Raw genomic sequence first — 25657 nt, 5'->3', positions numbered from 1 at the left:
TCTGTGTGTGTCTGCATAGGTGAGTGCAGAGTCCGTGGAAGCCAGAAATGGACTGGGTCTCCTGGAAGTGAGGTTACGAGCAGTTGTAAGTGGGTGCTGGGACCCTAACTCGGGTCCTCTGGATGAGCACTAACCACTAGCACCAATTTCTCTAACCCCCAAGGTATTTCCATTTTTCAATGCACTTTTGACCCCAGCAAGTGATCTTCAGATGACCTGTGTTCCTCTTCACACGGATTCTACCCATCTAAGCCTCTACCCATGTTGAAAGACTGCTTCTTCCATCTGTGATGTTTCTTTTCTTAGACTTACTGATGGCATCTTGCATATACTCTGCTCCCTTTGTTATTTCTTTGTAGGAAGAAAAATTAAGAGAAGATAAAATGGACTGCTAAGAAAGTTTTTAAAGGTAGGAAGGAGTTGTAGAGGTGAAATAAACCGAAGCACCAAGGGGAAGGGGACTTAGGAGAGCCTTCTAGTTGCACACTTAATTCCATATTCCTCTGAAAACCACCTATCACCATCATTCCATTGCATGCCTAAAATGTGTGACGTAACACCTACCCTCCTTAGCTGTACGCCTGGAACTTGTAGATAGGTGTGCTTAGTTGACTGGAATTCTTAGAATAGGATGGATAGGTGGTCTCATCTGTTCCCTTGGTAGTACTTACTTAGGATGTCCTTGGGACAGTGTTTATCTGGCACGTCACTCGGGTCGCTGTACCCGATCTTGTTAACAGCATACACACGGAACTGATACTCTGTATTTTCCATCAGGCCAGTCACCTCAAAGCGGGTTTTCTGTAGCTTCTCTGGTAAATTGCACCTCACCCAGTGGTCAGAGTCCGCTCGCTTTACTTCCACGAGATAACCGATGATGGGGCTCCCACCATCATAGGCTGGCTTGCCCCAGGACAGACTCACAGAGCTGCGGGTGGTGTCGTATACTTTAGGGAAAGCTGGTGGACCAGGAGGATCTGAGGACGAATGACAACACAGAGGGTCAGTGACAACTTCCTTTCTGACTGTTTAATGCTGATACAGAGTGTGGGAGTCTCCTCAAGTGCACTTACACAGCGGGTCCTGAGCATACACAGCTTTGGATGCATCACTGGGCTTGCCAGGTCCAGCTTTATTTATAGCAGTAACTCGGAATTCATACTCAGTGCCTTCCTGGAGACCCGTTGCTTTTAACGTTCTTTCTATGACAGGCTTTCTGTTGACTTTCGTCCAGTTAACTGCCTGAGTTTCCCGCTTTTCAACCAAGTATCCAGTGATAGGTGAGCCGCCATCATCGGCTGGGGCTTTCCAGCTGACTGTCATGTGATCTTTAGTGATGTTGCTAATGACGGGAGGGTCAGGGCGTCCGGGTGGGTCTGGAAAGATGGAACAGTAAGTTGATTTCCTAAGCGAGAAGAGGGTATTTAGACAGTAAAGGGCAAACTGCTGGACAGTGTCCTTACCATATGGATTTTTAGCAATTGCTGGCTCAGTGAAGATGGGATCGCCCACTCCATATTTGTTTTCAGCACAGATACGGAACTGGTATTCGTGGCCCTCTATGAGTTTCTCCACGGTGCAGCTGGTGATGGGCACAGTAGCAGAGACCTGAGCCCAGTTGGGCCTGCTTGTTTCACGCTTGTCAATGATGTAGTTGGTGATTTCTGAGCCTCCGTCCTCGAGGGGAGGTTCCCAAGACAGCATTGCCCGGTCTGCGTACATCTTGTTGATTTTGACAGAGGCCGGAGGACCTGGTTTATCTGAAAGAATGGAGAAGACAAGTGAAGGGCTTTCCTAAAGGGGAATGACTGGAGAGAAGAGGTCCAGAGAGCGGGCTATGCTCTCTCTATTGTCATCCAATCCTATGTCACTCCACAAGTCACCCCACTCTTCAGAGACCTAGAGCGCTGAACTGTGTGACTAATACTCTTTAGAGATCAAAAACACTATTCTGTGATACTATTACTTTTGTTCTTAGGAAATGCCTTTTTATTGTGGCTGTGCTTGAGACAGGGCATCATGCACAATAGGCTGGTTTAGGACTCCTAGATACTGGGATTATAGGAGTTCATTGCCATGTCCTGCTTGTAATCTTATTTACAGTCCTTCAGGCTAAGTGAAACATGGAACCATAATCAAACGTTTAATTACCTAGTACTTTAAGCTTAATGGTGGCTGATTTGGAACCACTGGAATTTTCGGCAGTGATGGTATAGTCTCCCGAGTCCTTCCGGTTCACACTGAATAGTTCCAAGGTACACAAGTTCCGCTTCATCGCCATCTTTATGCCTTCAGCTGGTTTTATTGGTGTGCCATCTTTCTTCCAAGAGACTGTTGGCATTGGTTTACCAAAGACAGTAGCATCCAAGCAGACATTAGTCCCAGCTTTCACGGTAAGCAAAGACTTCATTTCGACACTGAGTTCTATCCTTGGAGGAACTAGAAAGAAAGAAGAGTGAGGGTATTAATGTATGCAACACTGTATTGTGCAGTTATTACTGATAAGAATTTTTGTTTCATCAATGAGATTTTATCTTGATAGTAGTTATTTACTTTTAGTATCAGGATTGAACCCTTCATATATATGCTTCATATATGCTAGGCAAGTGCTGTCCCACGGAGCTACAACTGCTGTACCCAGTCCTACAATGATATCTTTATTTGATAATCATTATATACATTTATGGGTACAATATTTTGATGTAAGTGTGGATTGTGGAATTAGTCAAGCACACTCAGACAACGGTCACCTCATGTACTCAGTCAGCATTTTTATAGGTGTGAGGAAAATACCAGAAGTCTAGTATTTTAGTAACCTTGAGCTCTATAATAAAGTATAAACTATGGTGCCATTCGTTGACAGTAGATCATCAAAATTGATTCTTCCTGTCAGACTGAAACTCTGATATTCTCTCTTTCTTATCTCCCTTCCTTCTGCCATTTAATTTTAAGCTACATATTTATTATGAAAGTTAAGTAAGTTTAATATAAAAATTTGACAATACTGCAAATAGAAAAAAGTAAATTCCCATAATCCCAAGACTAGAGTTTCAGCACTATCATTTTATTGTTTCTTTGCCATCTTTCTGTGAATATGTATGATTCAAGTCTTTCAGTCCTTAGTTTTGAAACCTGCCTTTTTGTTTTGCTTATGAAGACTGTTCATAAGCATAATTTTTAGTGCTGTGTAAATTTAGTCTACAAAGCAAACCCCCTATCATTTTTTCTCCCTTCCCATGGATAAGATTTAGTGATTGTTTGTTTTGTTTTTTTGGTCAGGAGACACGACCATCATAGATGCTGTAGGTATTGTAGTATGCAGTAGAATCTTACCATTTTCTGCAAGAATGGTCACCGGGTCGGAAGGCTCAGAAGGCTGGCTGATGTTCACAGCAGTCTTTGCAATTGCTCTGAACTGATACTGAGCATTCTCTTCTAACCCAGTTGCTGTGTACTCTTCCAGGGGAACCTGGTGAGGTGTGGTATTACACCGAACCCACTTATCACCAGGGAGCTTGCAAGCTTCTACAAAATAGCCAATAATTTTGCTGCCTCCATCATGTTTTGGACGGGCCCAGATAAGGGATGCAGTATTCTTGGTGACATCGACAACTTCAGGTTTCCCTGGGGGATCTAAAGCCAAAAGAAGTATTCTCAGTGTTGATCTTAACGAGCAGGAGTTTAAGCTCACAGCATCAACCCTGTGATGTTCACAGGATAACAATCATCTCACATCAACCATCCATCCAGTATCTACTTTGGAGTGCTTTCTATGCACTTACACACAGGAAAGACAATGTAAAGAGTTAGGGCCTGTTCTAGGAGGGAAGTGAACTTTCAGAAGCAGGATTTGAATGTGTCTCTTCAATTCAAAATGCTGATTACTTACCCACTGGCATCCTTGCAGTTACATATTCTGTTGGTTTGCTAGGCGGACTGGATCCAGCTTTGTTTATGGCATAGATTCTGAAGGAATATTCTAGACCTTCTACGAGGCCAGCACAAGGGTACTCAGTGGACCGGACAACCGTGTCATTAGCTTTCACCCAGAGCAAACTGTTTCTTTCTTTGCGTTCAATCAGGTAACCAGTGATGGGGCTTCCTCCATCACTGTCTGGTCTGTCCCATTTCACAAATATGCAGTCTTTGTTGACTTTTGTGACCCGTGCATTCTTTGGCTCACTAGGAACATCTAGAGATAAAGATAGGGAAGTGTCAGTTTCTGCTTTAAACTAACAGCCTCCAAAAATACACACACATATATACATACACATATATATGTGTTTTATATATATATATATATATGTTATGTTATATATATATGTGTGTTATATATATATGTGTGTTATATATATATATATATATATATATTTTTTTTTTTTTTTTTTTCCTCACACACACAACAAAACCCTTACCAAATGGGAACTTAGCAAGCATCTTTGGAGATGTGAGAGGCTCTGAAATGCCAAATCTGTTTTCAGCACGGACCCGGAAGATATACTCCTGGCCAGGGATCAGCTTTCCAACCCTGCAGGAAGTCTTGGTGACTGATGCTAGAGCTGTGACCCAGTCCCCACGGCTTACATCACATTTCTCTACTATGTAATTGGTGATGTTACTGCCTCCGTCCTCAAGAGGGATGTGCCAAGATAGGGAGCAAGCATCAGCATCTATGTCAGCAATGTCAAATGGGGGCTGCGGGGGCCCAGGGGCGTCTGCATAAACCAAGAAGAAAAGAAATGTAGGAACAGAGGTTTAATAGAAAAAAAAAAGCAATGATCTCCATATTTTATGGCCACCTGTCTTATGTGTAACTTACCCATGACGATTACTTTGATTTTCTGGGTGTCTGTCCCAGAGCTGTTCTCTGCCGTGAGGCTATAGTAACCACTGTCTTTCCTAGTGACATCTTTTATGATCAGAACTGAGGAGTTGTCTCCTTTATGGATGGCCAGGTGGCTGGACGTGACAACGTCATCATCTCCTTTCTTCCATTTACAGATGGGGTTAGGCTTCCCGTACACATGAGCTTCAACTCTGAGTTTCTTCCCAGCCTTAATAGTGATTTGCTCGGGCATGAGGATCTTTGGTGGCACTGAAAGCAAAGACAAAAACCCATTCCTTAGGAGGGGAATTTTTCTGGGTTCTTCGGACTGTGAGTTGTAGCCCACTAGGGGTTTCAAATTAATGACCACATTTATAACTAACATTTTCAGAAATTCTTTAATGCAATAGAAAATATCAGATATAGCATATGTAAGTATAGTATAGTACAGTTTTCTGTGTATACAGAGCTTGGTAACTCAAGGAGAAATGTGAACTTAAACCAGCTTTTTGTCACATGGTATAAAGGAAGCAATGGCTATTTACAAAGATAAACATATTTACCTAGTTTAGAAACTACTCAGAAAAGCCAGATAGGAATAACAGACATTCATGCAGGCTAAATATCTGTACATAGAAAATGACAAAAAAGCAAACTTACACAGCTGTTCTTTGGCTTCATAGACACCTTCAGCCTCTCTTGGCAAGCTGACTCCAACAGCATTTCTAGCTGCAACCCTAAATTTATATTTCTTTCCTTCCTTTAGGCCAGTGACAACAAGGCTGAGGTCTTTGACCACCGAGTACTCTGTCCAGCGATCTGCAGGCTGGTCTTCTTCTCTGTAACTGATGATATAGCCATCAATTTTAGCACCCCCATCACGCAATGGAGGTAACCAGGCCAGTGTCGCACTGTTCTTTGTCATTTCTGTCACTTCAAGTTTTCTTGGAGGATCTGGCTCACCTAGAAGAAAAACAGAATTTAGAAAATTTTATAATCCCCTTTGCTAACATTTGTAAGAGTTTCAGTATGACCTTTGTTCCAAAGTATATGGGATGTATAGTTCAACATGTTGGAAATAAAGTGTAAGATGAAGCAACTAACACAAGTCTTGTGCTAGAGTTAGATATTTACTGCACTGTCCGGATTTCACAAATAAAGTTCCTTCCAGTAGATTATAATCACACTCCTCTCATGGCCTTGTTAAACTAGAGGACTGGAGTCAAAAGGAGGACAAAAGGAGATTGCTTACTGAGAGGATCTGATGCAAGCACAGGTTTGGGGATGTCTGTTGGGACACCAGGGCCATATTCATTGACAGCAGTTACTCGGAAGAAATATTCGTTTCCAGGGACAAGGTTGGTTACATTGAAGCTTGTTTTCTTCACTTCAGGGGTAACCGTTGACCATGTTTTTCTTTCTGCCTCACGTTTCTCCACAATATAATGTGTCACTTGGCTCCCACCATCATTTTCTGGAGGGCCCCAGGACACATGGCATGATGTTTTAGTGACATCAGAGACTTTTAAATCAGACACAGGTCCAGGTGTATCTGTAAAGAGCCAAAGACTCAGAATACATGTCTTAGCAGCATTCTTATGAACTCATTTGATTTTGGAGCAGAGAAAAAGAAAAGAAAGCTTTCGGATAACGCACCTAGTACTTTGACATTCACAAAAACGGCCTTTTCTCCTGCTGGGTTCACAAGGGTCAAGGAGTATTTTCCGGAGTCGTCCCGCGTGGAATTGGGGATGACAAGGAAGGCCATGGCGTCAACTAGGTCAACTTGTCCTCTTCTGACCACGTTATCAATACCCACTTTGCGCCATGTGACCTTGGGGGCGGGTCGCCCTCTCACTACTGCAAATAGTCGAATTGGGCAGCCTGCTCTCACTACGACCAGTTTTCTCATGCTGGCATCCAAGTCAATCTCTGGAGGCTCTGCAAATGACATCAAAGACATGAGCTGACTCTTCAGACAAGGGGGAAAGCCCATGAGAATAAACGGGGAGGAGCGTCTGCCACTCTAGGAGGGCCTCACCTAGGATTTCTTTGGGTTTGATGGCTTCCTTCAGTTCTGCAGGGCGCCCGATGCCAACCTGGTTTTGGGCACACACCCTGAACTCATATTCCTGGTTCTCATCCAAACTGGTAACCGTGAATTCCATACGAACCAGCTGGGCCGCAGCGTTGCACCTCTTCCAGCCCTCATCAGGCGAGGCATCTGCTTTTTTGGGTCTCATTTCTACAACATACCCAATTATTGGTGCACCGCCATCATAGACTGGTTTTCCCCATGCGAGAGTGATGGAATGCTTGCTTGTATCGACCACTTTGAAATTGGTTGGTGGACCAGGCGGTTCTGAAAAGAAATTATACAAAAATGAATATACATGCAATTAATTATACCAGTGATCCTGCTCTTTTCTCTGTGTTTCCTGTACATGTGTGCTCCTGTTTGGGTGTGTGTACACATGAGCTCATACGTGTGTAGGCCAGAGATCAACCCTGAGTGTCGTCCTGTATTGCTCTTCATCTTATTGTTTGATACAGGGTCTACCGCTGAAACTATTGCTTGCTAACTGGCTAGACTGGCTGGCCGGTGAATTCCAGGATGTGGCCATCTGGGTCTCCCTCTCAGCACTGAGGATAAAGATGTGTTTTGTCATGCCTGGCTTTGTACAGGCTGCTGGTAGCCTGAACTCAGACCTCAGGCTTATATGGCCACCTACCAAAGCCACCTACTCAGCCTATGGTATTTTAATGGATAATTTTATGGTTAATTTTCAATCCAAACAAGGTCAGTTTAGTCTCTCAACTCCCAAGACTTCTTTTTCTTTCTAAAAATGAAAATATAACACTGCATACACACACACACACACACACATATATACATATGTGTATGCATATATATATATATTTTTTGCAATGGGATAAAAGGTCTGTTTGGAGAGATGTTAGCAAAAAATGTGGTTCTAAAAATGTGGAGCGTGAACTTTTGTCAGATACTTCTACACATAATTTTAAAAATTGGTTTAATAAAAAGTGGGAGCATCTTACCTATGGGATCTTTTGCCACCACTGGTCTTGATGGTAAGCTTGGTTCTCCAATGCCAACTTCATTTTCTGCCTTGACACGGAACTGGTACTCATGCCCTGGGAGGAGATTCTGTACTTTCATGCGTCGCTCGGGGATGGCACTCTTGTTCACAGGGACCCAGCGGACTGCATGCTTTTCTTTTCTCTCCAAATAGTACCCTGTGATAGACTTCCCTCCATCGTATTCGGGGGCATTCCAGACCACAGTCATCTCTTCTTTGCTTACTTTAGTGACTTCTGGCGGGTCAGGGCGACCGGGTCTGTCATACTTGGTCTTTGCTATGACTGGTTTACTTTCTGTTGGAGGTCCTGTGCCTATTTTGTTTTCTGCACGGACTCTAAAAATATATTCGTTTCCTTCTATGAGACGAGTCACTGTGGCACCAGGTGTCAAGATATTAGCAGAATAGGTAGACCACACCATTCTCTTGCTCTCACATTTTTCTAGAATATAATTTTGTATTTCGCAGCCACCATCATCTTCTGGTGGATCCCAGCGGAGAGTACACCTGTCGCTGGACACATCAGTGATTTTCAGGTTTCTTACAGGACCAGGCTTATCTAAAACGATGACTGTAGCATAGGCCACAAAACTGCCGGCTGTGTTAGTGGCTGTGACCACATATTTACCACCATCACTTCGCCTTGCTTTGGTGAGGGAGAATTTCGAGGACTCGGCACTGGTGTCAATCTTGACCCTTGGTGACTTTGTTAAATCTGCAGCATCTTTGTCTTTGGTCCAGGCAACTTCTGGGAAAGGTCTGCCTCTCACCCCTGCCTCCAGTCTAATGGTGTCCCCTGCTTTGACCGTTAGCACCCCACTCAATTTTAGATCAAGCACCGGCTTCTGTAAGTCTTCCTTCACAACAACTTCCTCTGTCCTTACCCAGTCACTTTCTCCACCCTCATTCTTGGTTTGTACTCTGAACTCATAAATCTGGTTTTCAACACACTTGTCAACCATGTAGTGGGTTTCCTTAATGCTTCCTTTGTGTACTCTTTCCCAGTCAGCAGAGCCCTTCAGCCTCCTCTCAACATGGTATGAGAGATTTGGGCTGCCACCATCGTAATCAGGCCGTCGCCACTTTAGATAGACAAACGTTTTTCCTTTATCTGCGATATGAAGGTTTTCAGGCTCACCCGGCCTGTCAATAGGGTTGATGGCCAGAATTGGAGTCTTTGTTTCAATGGTTGGCCCAACGCCTACTTTATTCTCTGCACAAACCCGGAAATAGTATTCATTGTTGGCTAAGAGGTTGGCCTTGATCAATCTCTTGGTGACATCTGAAGCAACAATTGACCAGCCTTTCTGATTTGGTTTACGATATTCTACTATGAAATTTGTAATTTCCGAGCCACCGTTATCTAGTGGGTTTTCCCAAGAAATTGTGCAATTTTCCTTGGTTACATTGCTAACCTTCAGATTCTGGCAAGGCCCAGGTCTGTCGAGGACGTTAACAATGGCCGACCCTTGCGCATGCCCACTGCTATTCTTAGCAGAGATGATATACTTGCCGTGGTCAGCTCTGACAGCTTCTTTAATTTGTAACTCGACACGAGGTAGATCACGAATGAGGTCAACCCGTTTGTCTTTGCCCAGCACTTTGCCCTCTTTGGACCAAGTTATGTCTGGCTCAGGTCTGCCTTTGACTCGAGCAAGGATGCGGATAGTTTGACCTACCCGGACGGTAATGACATCACGGCATGTAACATCAAGCTCTACTTCCGGAGGATGAAGGATGTCTTTGGCAATCACAGATTCTGCGAGTTCTCTTGGCTCTCCCTCACCCACGATGTTAGCTGCTCTTATGCGGAATCTGTACTCATTTCCCTCGATCAGCCCGGGCACCCTGAAGGCACACTGCCTGATGAGGTCATCTTTGTTAATCCGATCCCACTGTGCTGTGCCAGGTTTCTGACACTCTACGACGTAGCCGAGAATGGGGCTGCCGCCATCACTGAGGGGCTTGGTCCATACCAAGTCAGCAGATTCTTTGCTCTTGTCTTTCAGTTTAGGATTTATGGGTGGACCTGGTGGCTTGATGGGCCGGCAAGCTTTTATTGGGTCAGAACTTGGGGATGGATTGCTTAATCCAGCAAGATTTTCAGCAAAAACCCTAAATTCATATGTATTTCCTTCATAGAGCCCAGTCACCCTGAACTTCAGGTCAGCAATAGGTGTTTTGTTGACCCGCACCCATTTGCCAGTGATTTCCCGGCGTTCTACATAATAGCCAGTTATTGGACTGCCACCATCAGATTTTGGCAGGGTCCAGGACACCGTGGCAGCATTCTCAGTAATGTCAGTTACCACTGGTTTACCCGGAGGAGATGGAGGATTGAACTTGTGTTTAGCAACAGTAGGTATGGAGTCAAGGGGAGGACCGACACCCATCTTGTTCTCTGCTTTGACTCTGAAAACATATTCACAGCCCTTTTGGAGGTGTGGGACCTTCAGCTTCAGTTTACTGCTTCCTGCAGACACGACTCCCCATGTGCCTTTCCTTGTATCCTGTTTCTCAACAATGTAATTTATCACTGGGCTCCCCCCATCATCTTTTGGTGGCTGCCAGGAGATGGTCATGTATTCAGGGGTGACATCCAGAATATTGATGGGACCTGTTGGTGGGCCGGGCACATCAAGAACAGTAAGATGGACAGCTACGGTTTTGGTGCCAGCTGCATTGGAGACTGTGAGTTGATATTCCCCAGTGTCCTTCCTTAAGCAGTTCTTGATGGTCAACACTGATGAGAAGCCGTCAGTCTCAACTGTGTAGTGGTCATCTGTGTTAATCTCCATCCCGTCAGTTGCCCACTTTGCAGCAGGAACAGGCACACCTCTTATGATGGCAGGGAACCTCACTGTGGTACCAGCCTTTACCACGAGCCCTTCGATCAACTTCACATCTAATTCCACCGATGGAGGCACTGCAAAGACAACACAGGGCCGTTAGATTTTGACTTTTCACAGTATGAATAAATTGAAGAAGAAATGAAATAAAGATGCCGAAAGTCACCTAGTTTTTCTTGACATTCTATTGGGATAGTTGTATCAGGAAGACCGAGACCTATGATATTTTCAGCTTTTACACGGAATCTATAGGTCTTTCCTTGCTGTAAGCCGGTAACAACACACTCTAAGTTCTTCACAGTCTTGAACTTAATCCAGTCCTGGGCACCTTCTTCTTGATACTCCACTAAGTATCCTGTGATTGGAGAGCCGCCATCACGATCTGGTTTATTCCAAACCAGAGAGACTTCAGTCTTGTCGACATCCACATGGTGCAGGTCCTTGGGTGGCCCTGGGGGATCTTTGAGAGAAAAGAAAGGTTATGATGAGTGAGTGACAATCCCAGATCTTGTCAAACTATAGTTCTATAACCCGAGACAGTAACTCACGGAGAGGATCCAGAGCCTTGATGGGCTTAGGCGTTTCAACAAAAGGACCACGTCCATACTGGTTCTCAGCAGCTACCCGGAAGAGGTACTGATTTCCTTCGTTCAAATGTTTAGCCATATGGCTCTTCTTCTTTGATGTGGTTGAAAGAGGGGACCACTGAGCAGCGGCAACATCTTTCCTCTCGACCACATAATTGGTTATAACAGAGCCACCATCATCCAGTGGTTCCTTCCAAGTAAGGTAACAAGAATCCTTTCGGATTTCACTGACTTCCAGATCTCTAGGTGGCCCAGGTTTATCTGAAAAGTATTAAATAACAGTTAAGTGACAAGAAAAATGTGTACTTGAGGTTTTTTTATTGTTGCTTTTTTGTGTGTGGCTCAAATATTAAAATGCATACCTAAGACCAACACTTTTACTGAGACCGTTTTGGAACCAGCCGGATTCTCCACAGTTAGAGAATAGATTCCACCATCTTCATGGGCAGCATTACGGATTTCAAGCTTGCTTCCAACCGGAGTCACATCAATCTGTGCTTTTGTTGGAGCCTCTCTGTCTCCTTTTTTCCAAGTTACCTTTGGGAATGGCACTCCTTTTATGATGGCACTAAGTCTCAGCGTGTCACCAACCCTAATGTGTTGTTCTCTTGCCATGTTGGCATCAAGGATCAGCTCAGGAGGTTCTACAATAGAGGAAATGCCTTCAGGTTGGATTCATTAGTGCACACTAGAATAACAATACTGCCTGTACAGCAGACACCTATTTTTTTCCACAATTGCAGATCACAGCATTTCTCTTACCAAGTCGGTCCTTTACTAGAACGGGTTCAGGAACTTGGGCTGGGTCTGATTCACCAGCCTCGTTGACTGCTAGCACTCGGAACTTATAGCTCTGACCATCCCTGAGACCAGTGACTTTATATTTAGTTTCAGGGCATGACTCTGGAGTGTGATTGGCTCGTCTCCACTCTTCATCTCCAACTTTCTGGTACTCCACGATATAGCCCAGTATCTTGCTCCCACCATCATGACGAGGTGGCTGCCAAGTTAGATCAACTGAATTACATGTTGTGTCTATTGCTTCAGGGTTAATAGGTGGGCTTGGTTTAGCTACATAATGAAAGAAAAAAATAAAAGAGATTAAAATGCAGTGGAGAAAAGCTGGATAATATGAAAACTGAATGAATTATTTAATACTGTACCAATTGGATCTCTAGCAAAGACTGGTTTGGATGGTGGACTTGGCTCTCCAACACCAATTTCATTTTCTGCAGAAACCCGGAATTCATACTGGCATCCTTCTAGAAGGTCAGGCACCCTAAACTTAGTGTACGGATGGATGGGCTCTTTGGTAACTCTAACCCATCGTTTAGACATAGTTTCCCTCTTTTCCAGGATGTAGTTTGTGATGGGCTTTCCTCCGTCATTTGGCTTGTTCCAAGTTACTAATGCAGAGTCTTTCGTGACCTCTGTGACAACTGGCTGCTCAGGTGCATCAGGAACTCCTGTAATAGATGTTAGCAAGATGTAGTAAATGTTTAAACCTGGCCATTCCCTATGTCAAGCCTTGGCCCATTCCCCCACCACAGTACATACTGAAACGATCTTTGGCTTTCATTGAATCAGACACCAGAGGGTCACTTATTCCATACAGATTTTCAGCGTGAATCCGGAAGATATAATCTTTTCCTTCCAGCAGTTTTGGAACCTTGCATGTTGTTTTGGCACTGGCAGATGTCACAGGCATCCAAATGTCTTTACCCAGCTCCTTCTTCTCAATAATGTAATTGGTGATTTCACTTCCTCCATCATCTAGAGGTGGCTTCCAAGAAATAATCATGTATTCTTTGGTCACCTCATCAAAAATGACAGGTCCTACCGGTGGTCCAGGACGGTCTGCAGAAAAGAACAACAAAAAAAGAAGTCAGCACAAAACATTATCACTTCTGCTTCTTAAAAGGACAAAAAGGGCCTATTAACCTTGATAAATAGAACTTACCAACAACATTGACTTGACAGAAACCTTTCCTGGAGCCTGTACTGTTCTCCACAACCACGCAGTATTTTCCAGAATCTGAGCGTTTGGCTTTGGTCTTCTCAAGAGCGAGTGTGGTGGGAGTGGTCTTAATGTGTGTACGATCATCTTCCAGTATGTCAACTTCATCTTTGAACCAATCTACTTTAGGCTTTGGTTTGCCTGAGTAACGGCCAGTGAGGGCGAAAGCTTCACCAACTCGGACTGTAAGCTTATCTCTGAAGTCAAGGTCCAGTGTTGGTGGAGCTAAAATTGAGAATTATAGACAGGAGTCATTTTTGCTATCCTTATGATAAGGCTGTACACGTGGAAGTTTTCAAAACACAAACTGTAGAAGATACATACCCAGCTCATCCTTGCAAGTGATTGGCTTGGTGCAAAATGATGGCTTGCCTTGTCCAACAATATTGACCGCGCTGACACGGTACTCGTAGGTGTCACCTTCTTTTAAGTCTTTAACTGTGTATTTTCTGCTCATAAGGTTGTCGTTTGTCACCCTGTGGAACTTCTCAGTGCCAATGAGGCGGCTTTCTAGGACATAGTTAATAATTTCGGATCCACCATCGTACTTGGGAGGGTTCCAAGTCAAAGACACGGTGCTCTTAGTGACCTCTTTGACTTCCAGGTCCTCGGGTCTCTCTGGTACAGCTGTAGTCACAATGAGAAGAGTGTCACCATGAGGAGGCACAACAGTGGCATAGGTACCTTTTCCAGAGGATTAGTTTTAAAAACGAAACTATCTGCTTCCATGAATCTCAAGACTGTTCTCGCCATAGAAGCATCAGGGGGAGACTAGATTGGAAGGATCCAGTGCTCTCAACTGATACATGAGGAAATCAAGCCTCATTCGGATTAAATATCAAAAGATCATTAGGGTCAGCAGTTTGCGAGTTAGAAAAATGACTCAGTTTTTACTTATGTCATTGAATGGGAACCTTCCAAAACAACAGCAACAAACAGATGGCAGGGAATCATCCCAGGGAAGGAATTTCATGACTCAGACACATGCCTGCCGTTTCTTTCATAGTCAAAAATACAATGACGTCAGATACTGTACGGCTGTCTTAATGCTTGACAGATGGTAACACGTATGACACACACACACACACACACACACACACACACACACACACACACACACGTGTGCACCATAGTGTTGCAGTAAATGAATAGCAAAGTGGTTAATCATACACTGGTTTTCAATTTTACTTACTTATTGGATCTCTGATGACAAGGGCATTTGGTGTCTCAACAAATGGGCCCATGCCAATACTATTTTCAGCTGCAATTCGGAAAAAGTAAGATTTTCCCTGAATAAGACCCTGTACAGTAGCATTTTGTCGAGTGACTGTGTACGTCACAGGGGTCCATGCTCTGCGGTCAGCCTCCCGCTTCTGAATGACATAGTTGGTGATTGGAGAGCCACCGTCATCTTCTGGAGAGAACCATGTCAGTTTGCAGGAGTCATTGGTTAGGTTGTCAGAGAGGAATGGTATTCCAACAGGTCCTGGAACATCTGGGGACAAGAGGAACAATTTTAAGCCATCTGTCTCCAATGTTCAATCAACATGTTACCTTTCAAAGTGGAGGTAAAAGTATGCTACCAAAGAAAGTAATATTTTTGTGCTTTTTAATGAAGTTTTTTCCTGTTTTGCTTATGATATTTAACCACATCTACCTCTATGTCCATAATTTCTATTATCTATGTCTGTCTGTCTGCTTCTTTTCTAACATCTATCATTCATCCATCCATCTATCTTATCTTATCTTATCTTATCTTATCTTATCTTATCTTATCTTATCTTATCTTATCTATCTACCTCCCTCCTTCCCCCCCCCCCTACCTCCCTCCCCTTCTCCCTCCCTCCCTCCCTCACTGTATTGCCTAGTCTGGCCTTGATCTCACAATTTTCTTATCTTAGCCTCTGAAACAGTTGGGATTTTAAAATGAAGTAGGTTGTGCTACCATGTTTTAATAAAAAATAGAATAAAAAAAGGATTTTCCTTGACTAAGACGCTGTACAGTAGCATTTTGCCGAGTGACCATGTACGTCACAGGGGTCCATGCTCTGCGGTCAGCCTCCTGCTTCTGAATGACGTAGTTGGTGATTGGAGAGCCACCGTCATCTTCTGGAGATGGGGGTAGGTTATAGATATAATCAAAATGCTGATCTCTAAAAAGTTGCATTTCTGGGCACATCGGTACAGGCCTTTAATCCCAGCACTTGGGCAGGCAGGGGCAGCCAGAGCTCTGTGAGGTTGAGGCCAGCCTGGTCTACACAGTGAGAATTTTACCTTGAAAAATAAAATAATAAAATAAAATGTTGCATAGACAAATTGAACGTATTTACCTAATACATCAACAATAATTGTCTTCTTTCTTTCTCCGCCTTCATTTTTGGCAAGAAGAGAGTAGACACCTTGATGGCTCCTCTGGCAGTTCTTGATGACCATGGATGAGCTAATGGCTGTGGTCTCAATGGCGGCTTCTTGAGGCAAGGCTCTTTCGTTCATGCTCCACGTGACAGTTGGAGGTGGCTTCCCAGATACATAAGCGATGATTCGGATCACCCCTCCAGCATGGACCACTATTCTGTCTCTGACGCTGGCATCAAGCTGAAGGTCGGGCAACACTGGGAAACAATTGAAAATGGCAAATGTGACTTCTGTATCTCAACAGATAGCACAAATAGCGATACACGGCAGAAGTACTGGTGATTACCAATTCTGTCCTTCATTTCAATAACATCTGTGACTTCTCCAGGTTCCCCGGCACCAGCAATGTTGACGGCTCTCACTCGGAACTTGTAGAATGCTCCTTCTTTTAATCCGGTCACAACGAGTTTTGTCCCTCTCACTTCTTTATCTTTACCCTGGAGGGGAAACAGCAAATATTTTATAATTGGGGTATTTCTGATATAAATACGTGCACTATGATTGATGTGTGACACTGCTGCTTTAGTGCCTTTCTCAGGTATAACTGCCACCTACCCACTCTTCCCAAGAGGCTTTAAAGATCGATATTATAGATAGTGAGTGAATTTGTTGCCAGAAAATTGAATTTAAAAATTAGTGGCAAATGAGAGAAAAAACTGTACCGTTCATTTGTTCCATCTCTCCACGATTCATAACCAAAGATAAGTGAATAACATGGCAACTTCTGATTGCTTAATTTTTAGTTTTAATTGATCCATTACAACTCTACTCCCAGTGTAATAACCTATTATTTGTAAAAAGCTGGCAATAAACATTGCCATCTCCTTAAATATCTATCATTTCTACCTGTTGGGAGATTTCAAACCCTTCCAGTTTTTTAAAATAAAATCTATGATAAATTGTTGTAAACTATAGCCATCATGTTGTGCTATTGAGCGCTAGAACATATTCTTTCCAACTCTTTCGATACCCAGTATAGGACCTTCTTTGTCCTTCCTACTCCTGACCTGATTATTTTGACGTAAAGTTGTTTTTCTGATGTTTTTAATCTAAAATATAGGCAGAAACAAATGGGCTTGAGAATAACTATTTAAAACACATTCACAGCACATATCCTTAATGAATGTTTTTAGCTACCTTTTCCCATTCGTCTTTTCCTTCTTCCTTATATTCAACGATGTATCCAGTTACTTTGGATCCACCATCTTTTAGGGGAGGAGACCATTCTAAGTCCACAGATGACTTTGTCCAGTCTGTCACTTTGGGGAATGGAGGACCAGGGGGAGCTGGAAAGAGCCAGGACACGTCAGCATTCTTGGTGTCTATGTACTTTTGGAAACATTATGATTATTATTGGAAAGAATGGTTTAGTGGCTTACCAACTGGATCTCTCGCAGTCACTGGATCTGAGGGAAGACTTGCTGGACCCACTCCAGCAGCGTTGATTGCATATACCCGGAACTGATAGTCTGAACCTTCGATAAGACCAGTCACTTTATAAGAAACACCCAGAGTCATGGCTTTGATCGGGTCTCGGTTAACTCTCTTCCATCTCTTTGAAGTGGTGTCTTTCATTTCCAACCAATACCCAGTCACAGGAGAGCCTCCGTCATATTCTGGCTCTTCCCAGTTGACAGTCATGGAGTTACGGGTGACACTGCTCACTGTTGGTTTATCTGGAGCTCCCGGGACAGCTGTGAGAAAATACATTAGTTGAAAAGATGTTATCTTAAAAACAAAAGCAAACGCAAAGGGTGGCGTCATATGCGAAACTGTTGTCATACTTACAGAAGAGGTTGCGTGCTGTTTCCGGTTCGCTGTCAAGTGGTTCTCCAATGCCATATTTATTCTGGGCCATGATGCGGAATACGTATTCATGGCCTTCCAGCAATTTGGGAATGGTGTACATGCACTCTTTAGGCTCGCTGGAGACACGTACCCATGTCTTCCTGTTGGCTTCTCTTTTCTCTATGACATAGTTTGTAATCTTAGACCCACCATCATCTTTAGGTGGGAGCCAAGACAATGTCATTTGATCTGCTGAAATAGATTCAAACTTTATGGGTCCCACAGGGGGTCCAGGACGACCTAAAGAGGGTTTTTAAAAAGGGTATTTTATTAGTTGAATGCTTTTAAAGCCAAATTTTATTTATGACTTAAAAATCCCCACGTAGTTGTAACCAAACAGTACAATCATTACCGAGAACGTTGAGTCTCATCTCCTTTGATGCTGTACCCAGGTTGTTGACGGCTGTAATAGAATATAAGCCAGTGTCACTCCGGCGGGACTGCGGAATAACTAGGGTGCAAGTGTCGTCCACCACCTGTTTGTTGACGTGGGCGTCATAGACAACAGGTTCCTTGCTATCAGGCTTCTTCGGGGGCGCTTTAAACCAGGTGAGAGTCGGGAACGGCACCCCTTTAATTTTGGCCACGATGTTAACATCAGTCCCTTCTTCAACTTCCATGAATTCTTTTAGCTCAATTGATGGTGGGCCTAGATTATTAACAACAAGGACAAACATTAATAAAAGGAGTAAAAAGCACTAAGAAACAGTGGAATTCGCTGTGGCTATAGACTATTTGGGTTGATGGAAGTTAGACCTAATCGTCCAAGCTAATATAAAGAATGGGTCTCTTTTATTTTTTAAACACTGTTCCACTAGTTTGCGGGCAGTTGCATGTAGCTATCCTGATTGGATCTACACACAGACACCTATTTTCTATTGTCTCTCCCTTGTCATGCCTTATTATATACATGAAAATTCTGACAAAGGGGAGCAAGGAGTGAAGATCACAGTGGGTTATGCTTGGCACTTTGGGCATGATGTTTTCCTTTAGTAGTTTTCAGAGTCATGAAGTCATTTTCATGCTCACGTAGATGCTCTGATGAGAATTTTATAAAAAATATGATTGCTGGTAGAAGCCAAACACTTTTCTACTTTTCTACAAACTTACTATGAGGGTGCAGAAAGGATTGGCACAATCACAAGACCAAATAAACACACAGTGGTCGTGATGGTAACAGTCATTTGAAGAGACTTTTCTATATGTATCTTATCTTCCAAAACTAACACGGGTTTTCTCAAATAGAGGTCAAGCCTTGTTTGGAAAGATGAATTGGTCTTATCAGGTGCTGAGCAAATTACTTGCTTGCTGCCCCCTTTAGTTCCCTTAATTTCTGATAAACAAGACAGCTTGCCTTGTAGAAAATTAGAAGAAAGTTACAGGTTTCTTGTTTGTAGCAAAAGCAATATGGGAGGATATTTGCTAATTCTGTTCACAATGGGGTCATAAGCGATTGGAGAATGTGTCCATGCCTCCATGCAGCCCACAGGGACACTCTGACAGATGGATGCACTGTGTTTTTTATTGTTAGGGTCCCAGGAAAGCAATCCCAGAGAAGGAAATTCTCTGTTAAATACGTACATGTCTGGTCTTTGACAGTCACAGGACCAACAGTGGCTGAAGGCTTGCTGACCCCGGCCTCGTTGACAGCTTTGACTCTGAATTCATATTCCCCACCTTCCACAAGGTCTTCAACAGTGAATTCCAACTCCTCCACATCACGCTTATTGCACTGTCTCCATGCTTCTTTCTTCTTCCCCGTGGGGTCCCAAGCGAGACACTCAACAATATAGTGGGTGACAGGAGAGCCCCCATCATTCTTTGGAGGTTTCCATGACAGATGTACTGTGTTCTTTGTAATAAGCCCAATCTTGAGTTTAATCGGAGGGTCAGGAGGATCTGTAAAAACGGTGTAAGAATTGTTAAGCACAGCTGCGAATAATGTGGCTCATTCTCGAGACGATATTTTTGAACTGGCGTTTTAAAACTTACATATTGGGTCTCTGGCAGTGGTCCTCTGAATGGTTTCTGCAGGTGGGCCAATTCCGAAACGGTTTTCTGCTCGCACACGGAAGAAGTACTGCTGCTCAGAGATGAGATCTGGCACCACAAAGGTGGTGCTTCCGCAGTTTGGATTGACTTTTGTCCAGGCTTTCCCATCAATGGTCTTCTTCTCAATCACATAGCCTTTGATCCTGTCTCCTCCGTCATCATCTGGCATCTTCCATGAGAGGCGGCAACTACCTCTTGTGATGTCACTGACCTTCAGATCTTTGGGAGGGCCTGGTGCATCTGTTGGTTGCAAACCACAGCATAAGCACCATCCCTTGGATGTTTAAAGCAATTTGCTTTTGTCATAATGACAAAAGTCTTTCTTACCCATGACTTTAACTCTGCAGTTGGCAGTTTTCTGTCCTGCTTTATTCTTGGCTGTGATGCTGTATTTGCCCGAGTGAGCTCGAATACACTCTGGGATAATGATGACCGAGGAGTTTTCGGCAGTCTCCAGCTATATGGAGAAGAATTGTAGTTATCCATTGAATGAGATCACAGCATTACTAAGGCCAATCATAGCCCCAACTCATTAGGCTATTGCCTCTTACCTGTGCATCTTCAGGTATATCATGGACTCCATCCTGTTAGGAAAGAAGACAATTACATTTTAAATACTGTTTCCAGTTAGTCAATTGAAGACACGGCAAAATCTTGCAACTATTACCTTCATTGCCTTCTTTGCCTTTCCGTCAAATTCCCAAGATGACTTTGGTGTTGGGCGTCCCTTGATGACAGCAGGGATCCTAATCTGGGAGCCAGCTTTACAAACCAGGCAGTCTTGTGCTCCAATGTCAATGAAAACCTCTGGAACCTCTGGAATGCCATGAATAATAGGACAGCAGTTAGCTAAACTATTGGAGAGGTAAGTTATCCCCAGTACATTAATGTCACCAGCTGAGCCAAAGGTGGACATAAAAGCTGATAAGAATGAATACCTTGGATATCAGTGGCAGGGATCTCTCCAGTTGTGTCACTTGGTTCAGATTCACCAGCTTCATTGACAGCTTTCACTCTGAACCTGTACTTCCTGAGTTCTTTCAGATTAGGCACCACACATTCGCAGGTAGTGAGAAGTTTGTCAGGTTCATTGACTCTTTTCCAGTCAGTGGTACCTTCCTCTTGCATTTCTACAATGTAGCCTTTGATGGGGCTGCCACCGTCTTTGGCTGGAGGTTTCCATCCTAGCGAGATGCTCGATTTTGTTTTGTCTTTAACCTCTGGGCAAGATGGTGGCCCAGGAGGGACTAATAAGGAACAAACATCACATCACATTTTGAAGTAAAAGGATGCTACTTTTATATATATCATAAGACTTTCACTCTATAAGACATTTATTTTAGTCTATTATAATATTAAAATGAAATGCTAGAAAAGTATAACAAATAAGAGCATATTTTTAGTATTAATGCAGAAAACAGAAAGCAAACAAGTCCCTGGGAAAAGGATTATTGCTCTCCCTGGCTACATCGATAGTCTGTGAGCACTCCATTGGTGAAAAGCCATTTTACTTCTGAGATTCTACTGCAGAGATTTAGCAGTGTATTTTACTTTGAAAAGTTGTTTGCAACTAAAAAATTTGCTTTCTGCAATATGAAAATTAAAAATATTTTCATCACTAGCTGGGAAAACCTCTGCATACAAACTAATCTTGATGCACTTTAGGGGCAGAATCAATCAGAATCCATGTTTCTGCTCATCATTCTTATGGCGCCTAACAATGAATGAAACTCTTTTATTCCATTTGCCTGTTTGCTTTAAATCTTTCCCCCTTCTGTGTGTCTAGTCCAGACTCTTGGCCAGTTCATGTTCCATACTAATTTTCTAAATGAAAATGTGACTACCTTACTATATATTTGCTCTCTAAAGCATGCAGGTGCCTTAATTTCTTTAAAAGAAACAGTTGAAGTGTTTCTTCAGAGACTCCAATTGGGTATTATTTAGAAACTGCACTGAATTATGAAAATCACAGTACTTTAATTTCTGAGACAATCTGCTCATATATGATCCAGCAAGATTTTTCATTATTTGACCTCAGGTATTATACCTGAGAATGTGATATCTTTGTTCACATTTTCCTTTTTTTAATTGAATTCTTACAAGAGTGTCTTCTGTCTGTTTAATGGGGAAAAACAATTTCCATAACTAATGAGATAGAATTTTGAACTCTTAGCTTGGAATGCACATCCTTATTGTTGTGGTTAAAAAAACAAAAACACTAGCTTTAATCTAAGAATTCAAAAACTATTTTATGTATGTATGTGTATAGGTACATGCTTCACTCTGCATGATACTAATAAAAATATGAGAAATTTATGAGTAACCTACTTAGTCACTTTACCCATTAGAAATGGGTCCAAGAAATAAAAATACTTACATATGGGATCCCCGGCAACTGCTGGGTCTGACGGTTCGCTGGGAGGGCCGATTCCTGCAGCATTTATTGCCATGGCTCTAAACTGATATTTCACACCTTCAATCAAACGTGGGACATTGAACTCCACACCTTTCAGTCCTACTTTGGTGATTGGTGCTCGGCTAACACGTGACCAGTAGGCGCCCCCTTCCTCTCTCTTCTCTAGCCAGTAGCCAGTAATTGGAGAACCTCCGTTGTCCAAAGGAGGAGTCCAGCTCACAAGCATAGAGCCTTTGGTGCGTTCTAAGACCTTTGGTTTTCCAGGAGGCCCAGGGAGGCGATAAGGATCTTGAATGACGACTTTGTCTGATTTGCATTCATCACTGATTCCATATTTATTCACCGCCCTCACCCGGAACTCGTACTGACCATTGGGGATAAGTTTCCAAATCTAGAAAGTCAGGTGAATAAAGAAATCAGCTTGGGCTGACATTTTACTTATTTTAAAACTCAATTTATTTGGGGATGGATCACCATAAGAAGAAAACACACAGACTTAAATCGCAGGATAGAGAGGAAAAGAAAAACCTCTTAAAAACAAGACATCAGTTTTTATAGTTTCTAGTAGATTTTGAGTAAGAGCACAATAAGTAGCATTTGCTCAATGGCCTAATGTGCAAAGTGATAAATGCCAAGGTAACAAATAGATGCTGCTTATGTGGGATTGTGAGTTTAATCCTTAAATTCTAAAGTTACGTTAAAAGTGCTATCAAACCAGAAATACGTCCTATTAACGTGCATAAATTTGGAAGCATTTACCCCGTATCTTCTCTCAACAGCAGTGTTAGTGACTTCTTCCCATTCAGACTTTTTCCTGCTGGCATCACGTTTGTCAATGATGTAATGGGTGATTTCACTGCCCCCATTGTCAAGAGGGGCATCCCATGTCAGGTAGCAGGACTCAGCTTTAATGTCGGTAACAGCGAGGTTTCTGGGTGGAGACGGACGATCTGGAAATGGACCGCAAGGGGACTGAGAACTTATTCTTAAACAGGAAGTAGGAAGGTGGCTTCCCTCCCCACACAGGAGGCGAGCCACTTACCATATACTTCCACATGAACGTTGCGGAACACGGAGCCAAGACGATTGGAAGCTGTAATTGTGTAAGTGCCTTTGTCCTCTCTGATTGCCTTTGGGATGCTAAGCTCGGTCTTTGCCTCACTTCGGGATACTTCTTCTTTGGTTATCTGAAGCGCATCAGTGGGTTTCTCAATCACTTTCTCATTCTTGGACCACTCAATCTTAGGCATGGGGAGCCCTGTCACATCTGCTGGGATGTTGACTGGCTCTCCTGCCTTAACTTTGATCGTGTCTCCTCGAACAGCCAGGCGCAACTTGATAGTTGGAGGGACTGCAAAATGAAGGAAAGAGGAAAAAAGTCATAAGGCTGTTCCCTCAAGTAACCATAAAGAACGTCCAATGGTATAAGGACGGAATCCATACCTTCATCATCTTGTATGACCACGTTAAGAGGCAGAGATGGTTCGCTTTCACCAATGTCATTAACAGCTTTGACACGAAACTCATACATCTGGTGCTCATCAAGGTTCTCAACCAGAAATGATGTGGTTGGGCAGAGCCTCTTGTTGACTCTTTCAAAGTCAGGTTTGTCGTGGCGGCGTTTTTCAATGATATACCCTTGGACGGGGCTTCCCCCATCACTGCGGGGCTCTTTCCAGTCAAGTGTGATGGTGGATTTTGTCCTCTCTGTATACGTAAGCCTTTCAGGAGATGTTGGAGGGCCTTAGAGCAGAAGTAATTGGAAATGGTGAGGATGAAATAAGTATTTGCATAAGAAACAATATTTTCCTCTTTGTGTTAAAAATAGATTAATTGGAGTTTCAAAACTTTTTTCAAATACAGTCACAACAACAATAGCTGTTCTCACTAACAGCATTTTATTCCTAGCGAATGTCTCCAAAACCATTAATTAAAAATAAGTCAAGGATATGTGTACATGTGTTTTGTATTTAGTATTTTAGATTGTTTCTCTGTGATACTGACAAGACTTCTAATTCTACAAAACTAGGAAAATCTGTGTGTGAAGTCCCGCTTTGAATGCCAGCAGAGAGCAAAGCTGTTTTTTTCTTTTGTGACCAGACAGTAGATGTAGTTACTGAACACCCTTTGAGTCATATTGCCTCCTAGAAAAATCATTTATGAAATACCACAAGGGTTCTGTGTACTTAAGAATTGGTTCTGACTATCCCATTCTAGCTGACTGCTACTGCAGACAGAAGCCAGGGAATCCCAGCTCTAGTCTGAGGCCTCCACCACAACCTGAAGTTAAGCTTATTTTTCCTATTCTTTGTCGTGCCTAATTGGGTTTCTCTATTCTTCCACTGTGGAGACTTCTTAGCAGTGTAGTAAAACTAAATCATTTATCATATGGCAATCATCTGACATATATATGTATATTTTATATATGTGTATTTATGTATATATGTTTTTGAAAAGCAACAAATTGAATTCTATATAACTACTATATTGTTATATTTAATTTTCCTTAGTATATAATATTGGAAAGACTAAATGCTTCTAAATTATTTGTAGGTTATTACCAAGACTTGGTTGATCCAAAATTTTTGGCACAGACCACTTTGTATAATTTACATACAGAAAGCAAAAGTATATGGAAATTTAGCAAATATGGCATCTTTAAAATTGCTAGTAGATATCTGATTTTCTTGATTGCCCTCTAGCTGGTCTAAGATCTTGAGTGTGTTGGGTGTTTTGAGCTGTAATTCTCAGAAAATTCTCTACACATCGATAAGCAGACTATTTAGTGCATACAGTGGAAGTCTTTTCTTACCTAGTGGATCAACCGCAAGAATTGGTCCTATTTCAACTGGAGGCCCACAACCAAACTTGTTCTTGGCAATGACACGGAACTTGTATTCTTGTCCCTCTATAAGACCTGTGATGTCACACTTGGATCTGTCGGTCTCGATGGGTTGTCTCCAAGTGTGCATCTTGGCATCCTTTCTTTCAATTATAAACCCTGTGATATCACTTCCCCCATCATCTGCTGGATCAGACCAATTGAGCAGACACATCTTTCTGTTTGTTACAACAGGTTTGAGATCAAGAACTGGGCCTGGGACATCTGGAAAATTAAACAGTAACCAAGAAAACAAAACAAAAAACACACAAACAAACAAATAAACAAAAAAAATCAATATAGGAAGATCACATCACATGAAAAGAATCCTATGAAAATCCACAAAACACTCCTTACCAAACACTTCAACCCGGACCGCTGCAAATTTGGAACCACAGCTATTTGTCGCCGTGATCATGTATCTGCCGTGGTCTTTTCTCAGTGCATTCTTGATAATTAGTTCAGATTTGGTTCCAACATTCTCTATTACAACACGTTCCTTATCCAGCTCCCCTTCTTCTATGGTCCATACTTTTGTGGGTACCGGACGGCCCGTCACCACAGCTGGAATTCTAAGAGTCTTCCCAGCCATGATTTGTATTCCGCCCTTGACAGAAACATCCAGCTCCACATTCGGAGGCTCTGTTGAAGGAGAACAGCCATGTA

At 42.7% G+C, this 25657-nt stretch overlaps 1 protein-coding gene across 4 annotated transcripts in view; it reads right to left on the bottom strand.

The window, feature by feature from the left end:
* The window catches only part of Ttn (titin), a 258797-nt gene that overhangs the window by 53844 nt on the left and 179296 nt on the right, over window positions 1–25657 (bottom strand). For all 4 annotated transcript variants that reach the window (XM_055600018.1, XM_055600019.1, XM_055600020.1 and 1 more), the window contains 40 exons: window positions 25349–25633; window positions 24923–25216; window positions 23554–23853; window positions 23153–23461; window positions 22870–23060; window positions 22072–22501; window positions 20633–20941; window positions 20362–20510; window positions 20246–20278; window positions 20022–20151; window positions 19635–19934; window positions 19224–19541; window positions 17995–18291; window positions 17583–17882; window positions 17174–17488; window positions 16932–17080; window positions 16081–16231; window positions 15710–15991; window positions 14572–14874; window positions 13704–14006; window positions 13323–13604; window positions 12920–13219; window positions 12526–12828; window positions 12125–12433; window positions 11725–12006; window positions 11324–11623; window positions 10942–11235; window positions 7886–10852; window positions 6867–7187; window positions 6482–6766; window positions 6078–6377; window positions 5486–5788; window positions 4820–5095; window positions 4416–4715; window positions 3890–4192; window positions 3334–3633; window positions 2152–2439; window positions 1464–1760; window positions 1074–1376; window positions 672–977 (listed from right to left, as the gene is read on the bottom strand). In XM_055600018.1, the coding sequence (XP_055455993.1) occupies window positions 672–977; window positions 1074–1376; window positions 1464–1760; window positions 2152–2439; window positions 3334–3633; window positions 3890–4192; window positions 4416–4715; window positions 4820–5095; window positions 5486–5788; window positions 6078–6377; window positions 6482–6766; window positions 6867–7187; window positions 7886–10852; window positions 10942–11235; window positions 11324–11623; window positions 11725–12006; window positions 12125–12433; window positions 12526–12828; window positions 12920–13219; window positions 13323–13604; window positions 13704–14006; window positions 14572–14874; window positions 15710–15991; window positions 16081–16231; window positions 16932–17080; window positions 17174–17488; window positions 17583–17882; window positions 17995–18291; window positions 19224–19541; window positions 19635–19934; window positions 20022–20151; window positions 20246–20278; window positions 20362–20510; window positions 20633–20941; window positions 22072–22501; window positions 22870–23060; window positions 23153–23461; window positions 23554–23853; window positions 24923–25216; window positions 25349–25633 (13767 nt within the window). The remainder of the gene's footprint in view (window positions 1–671; window positions 978–1073; window positions 1377–1463; window positions 1761–2151; window positions 2440–3333; window positions 3634–3889; window positions 4193–4415; window positions 4716–4819; window positions 5096–5485; window positions 5789–6077; window positions 6378–6481; window positions 6767–6866; window positions 7188–7885; window positions 10853–10941; window positions 11236–11323; window positions 11624–11724; window positions 12007–12124; window positions 12434–12525; window positions 12829–12919; window positions 13220–13322; window positions 13605–13703; window positions 14007–14571; window positions 14875–15709; window positions 15992–16080; window positions 16232–16931; window positions 17081–17173; window positions 17489–17582; window positions 17883–17994; window positions 18292–19223; window positions 19542–19634; window positions 19935–20021; window positions 20152–20245; window positions 20279–20361; window positions 20511–20632; window positions 20942–22071; window positions 22502–22869; window positions 23061–23152; window positions 23462–23553; window positions 23854–24922; window positions 25217–25348; window positions 25634–25657) is intronic.

The sequence above is a fragment of the Psammomys obesus genome, unplaced genomic scaffold, assembly GCF_907164565.1.
Source record: "Psammomys obesus unplaced genomic scaffold, mPsaObe1.curated_primary_1811, whole genome shotgun sequence".
In the NCBI taxonomy this organism is placed as follows: domain Eukaryota; kingdom Metazoa; phylum Chordata; class Mammalia; order Rodentia; family Muridae; genus Psammomys; species Psammomys obesus.
This window is presented reverse-complemented; position numbering and strand designations above follow the sequence as displayed.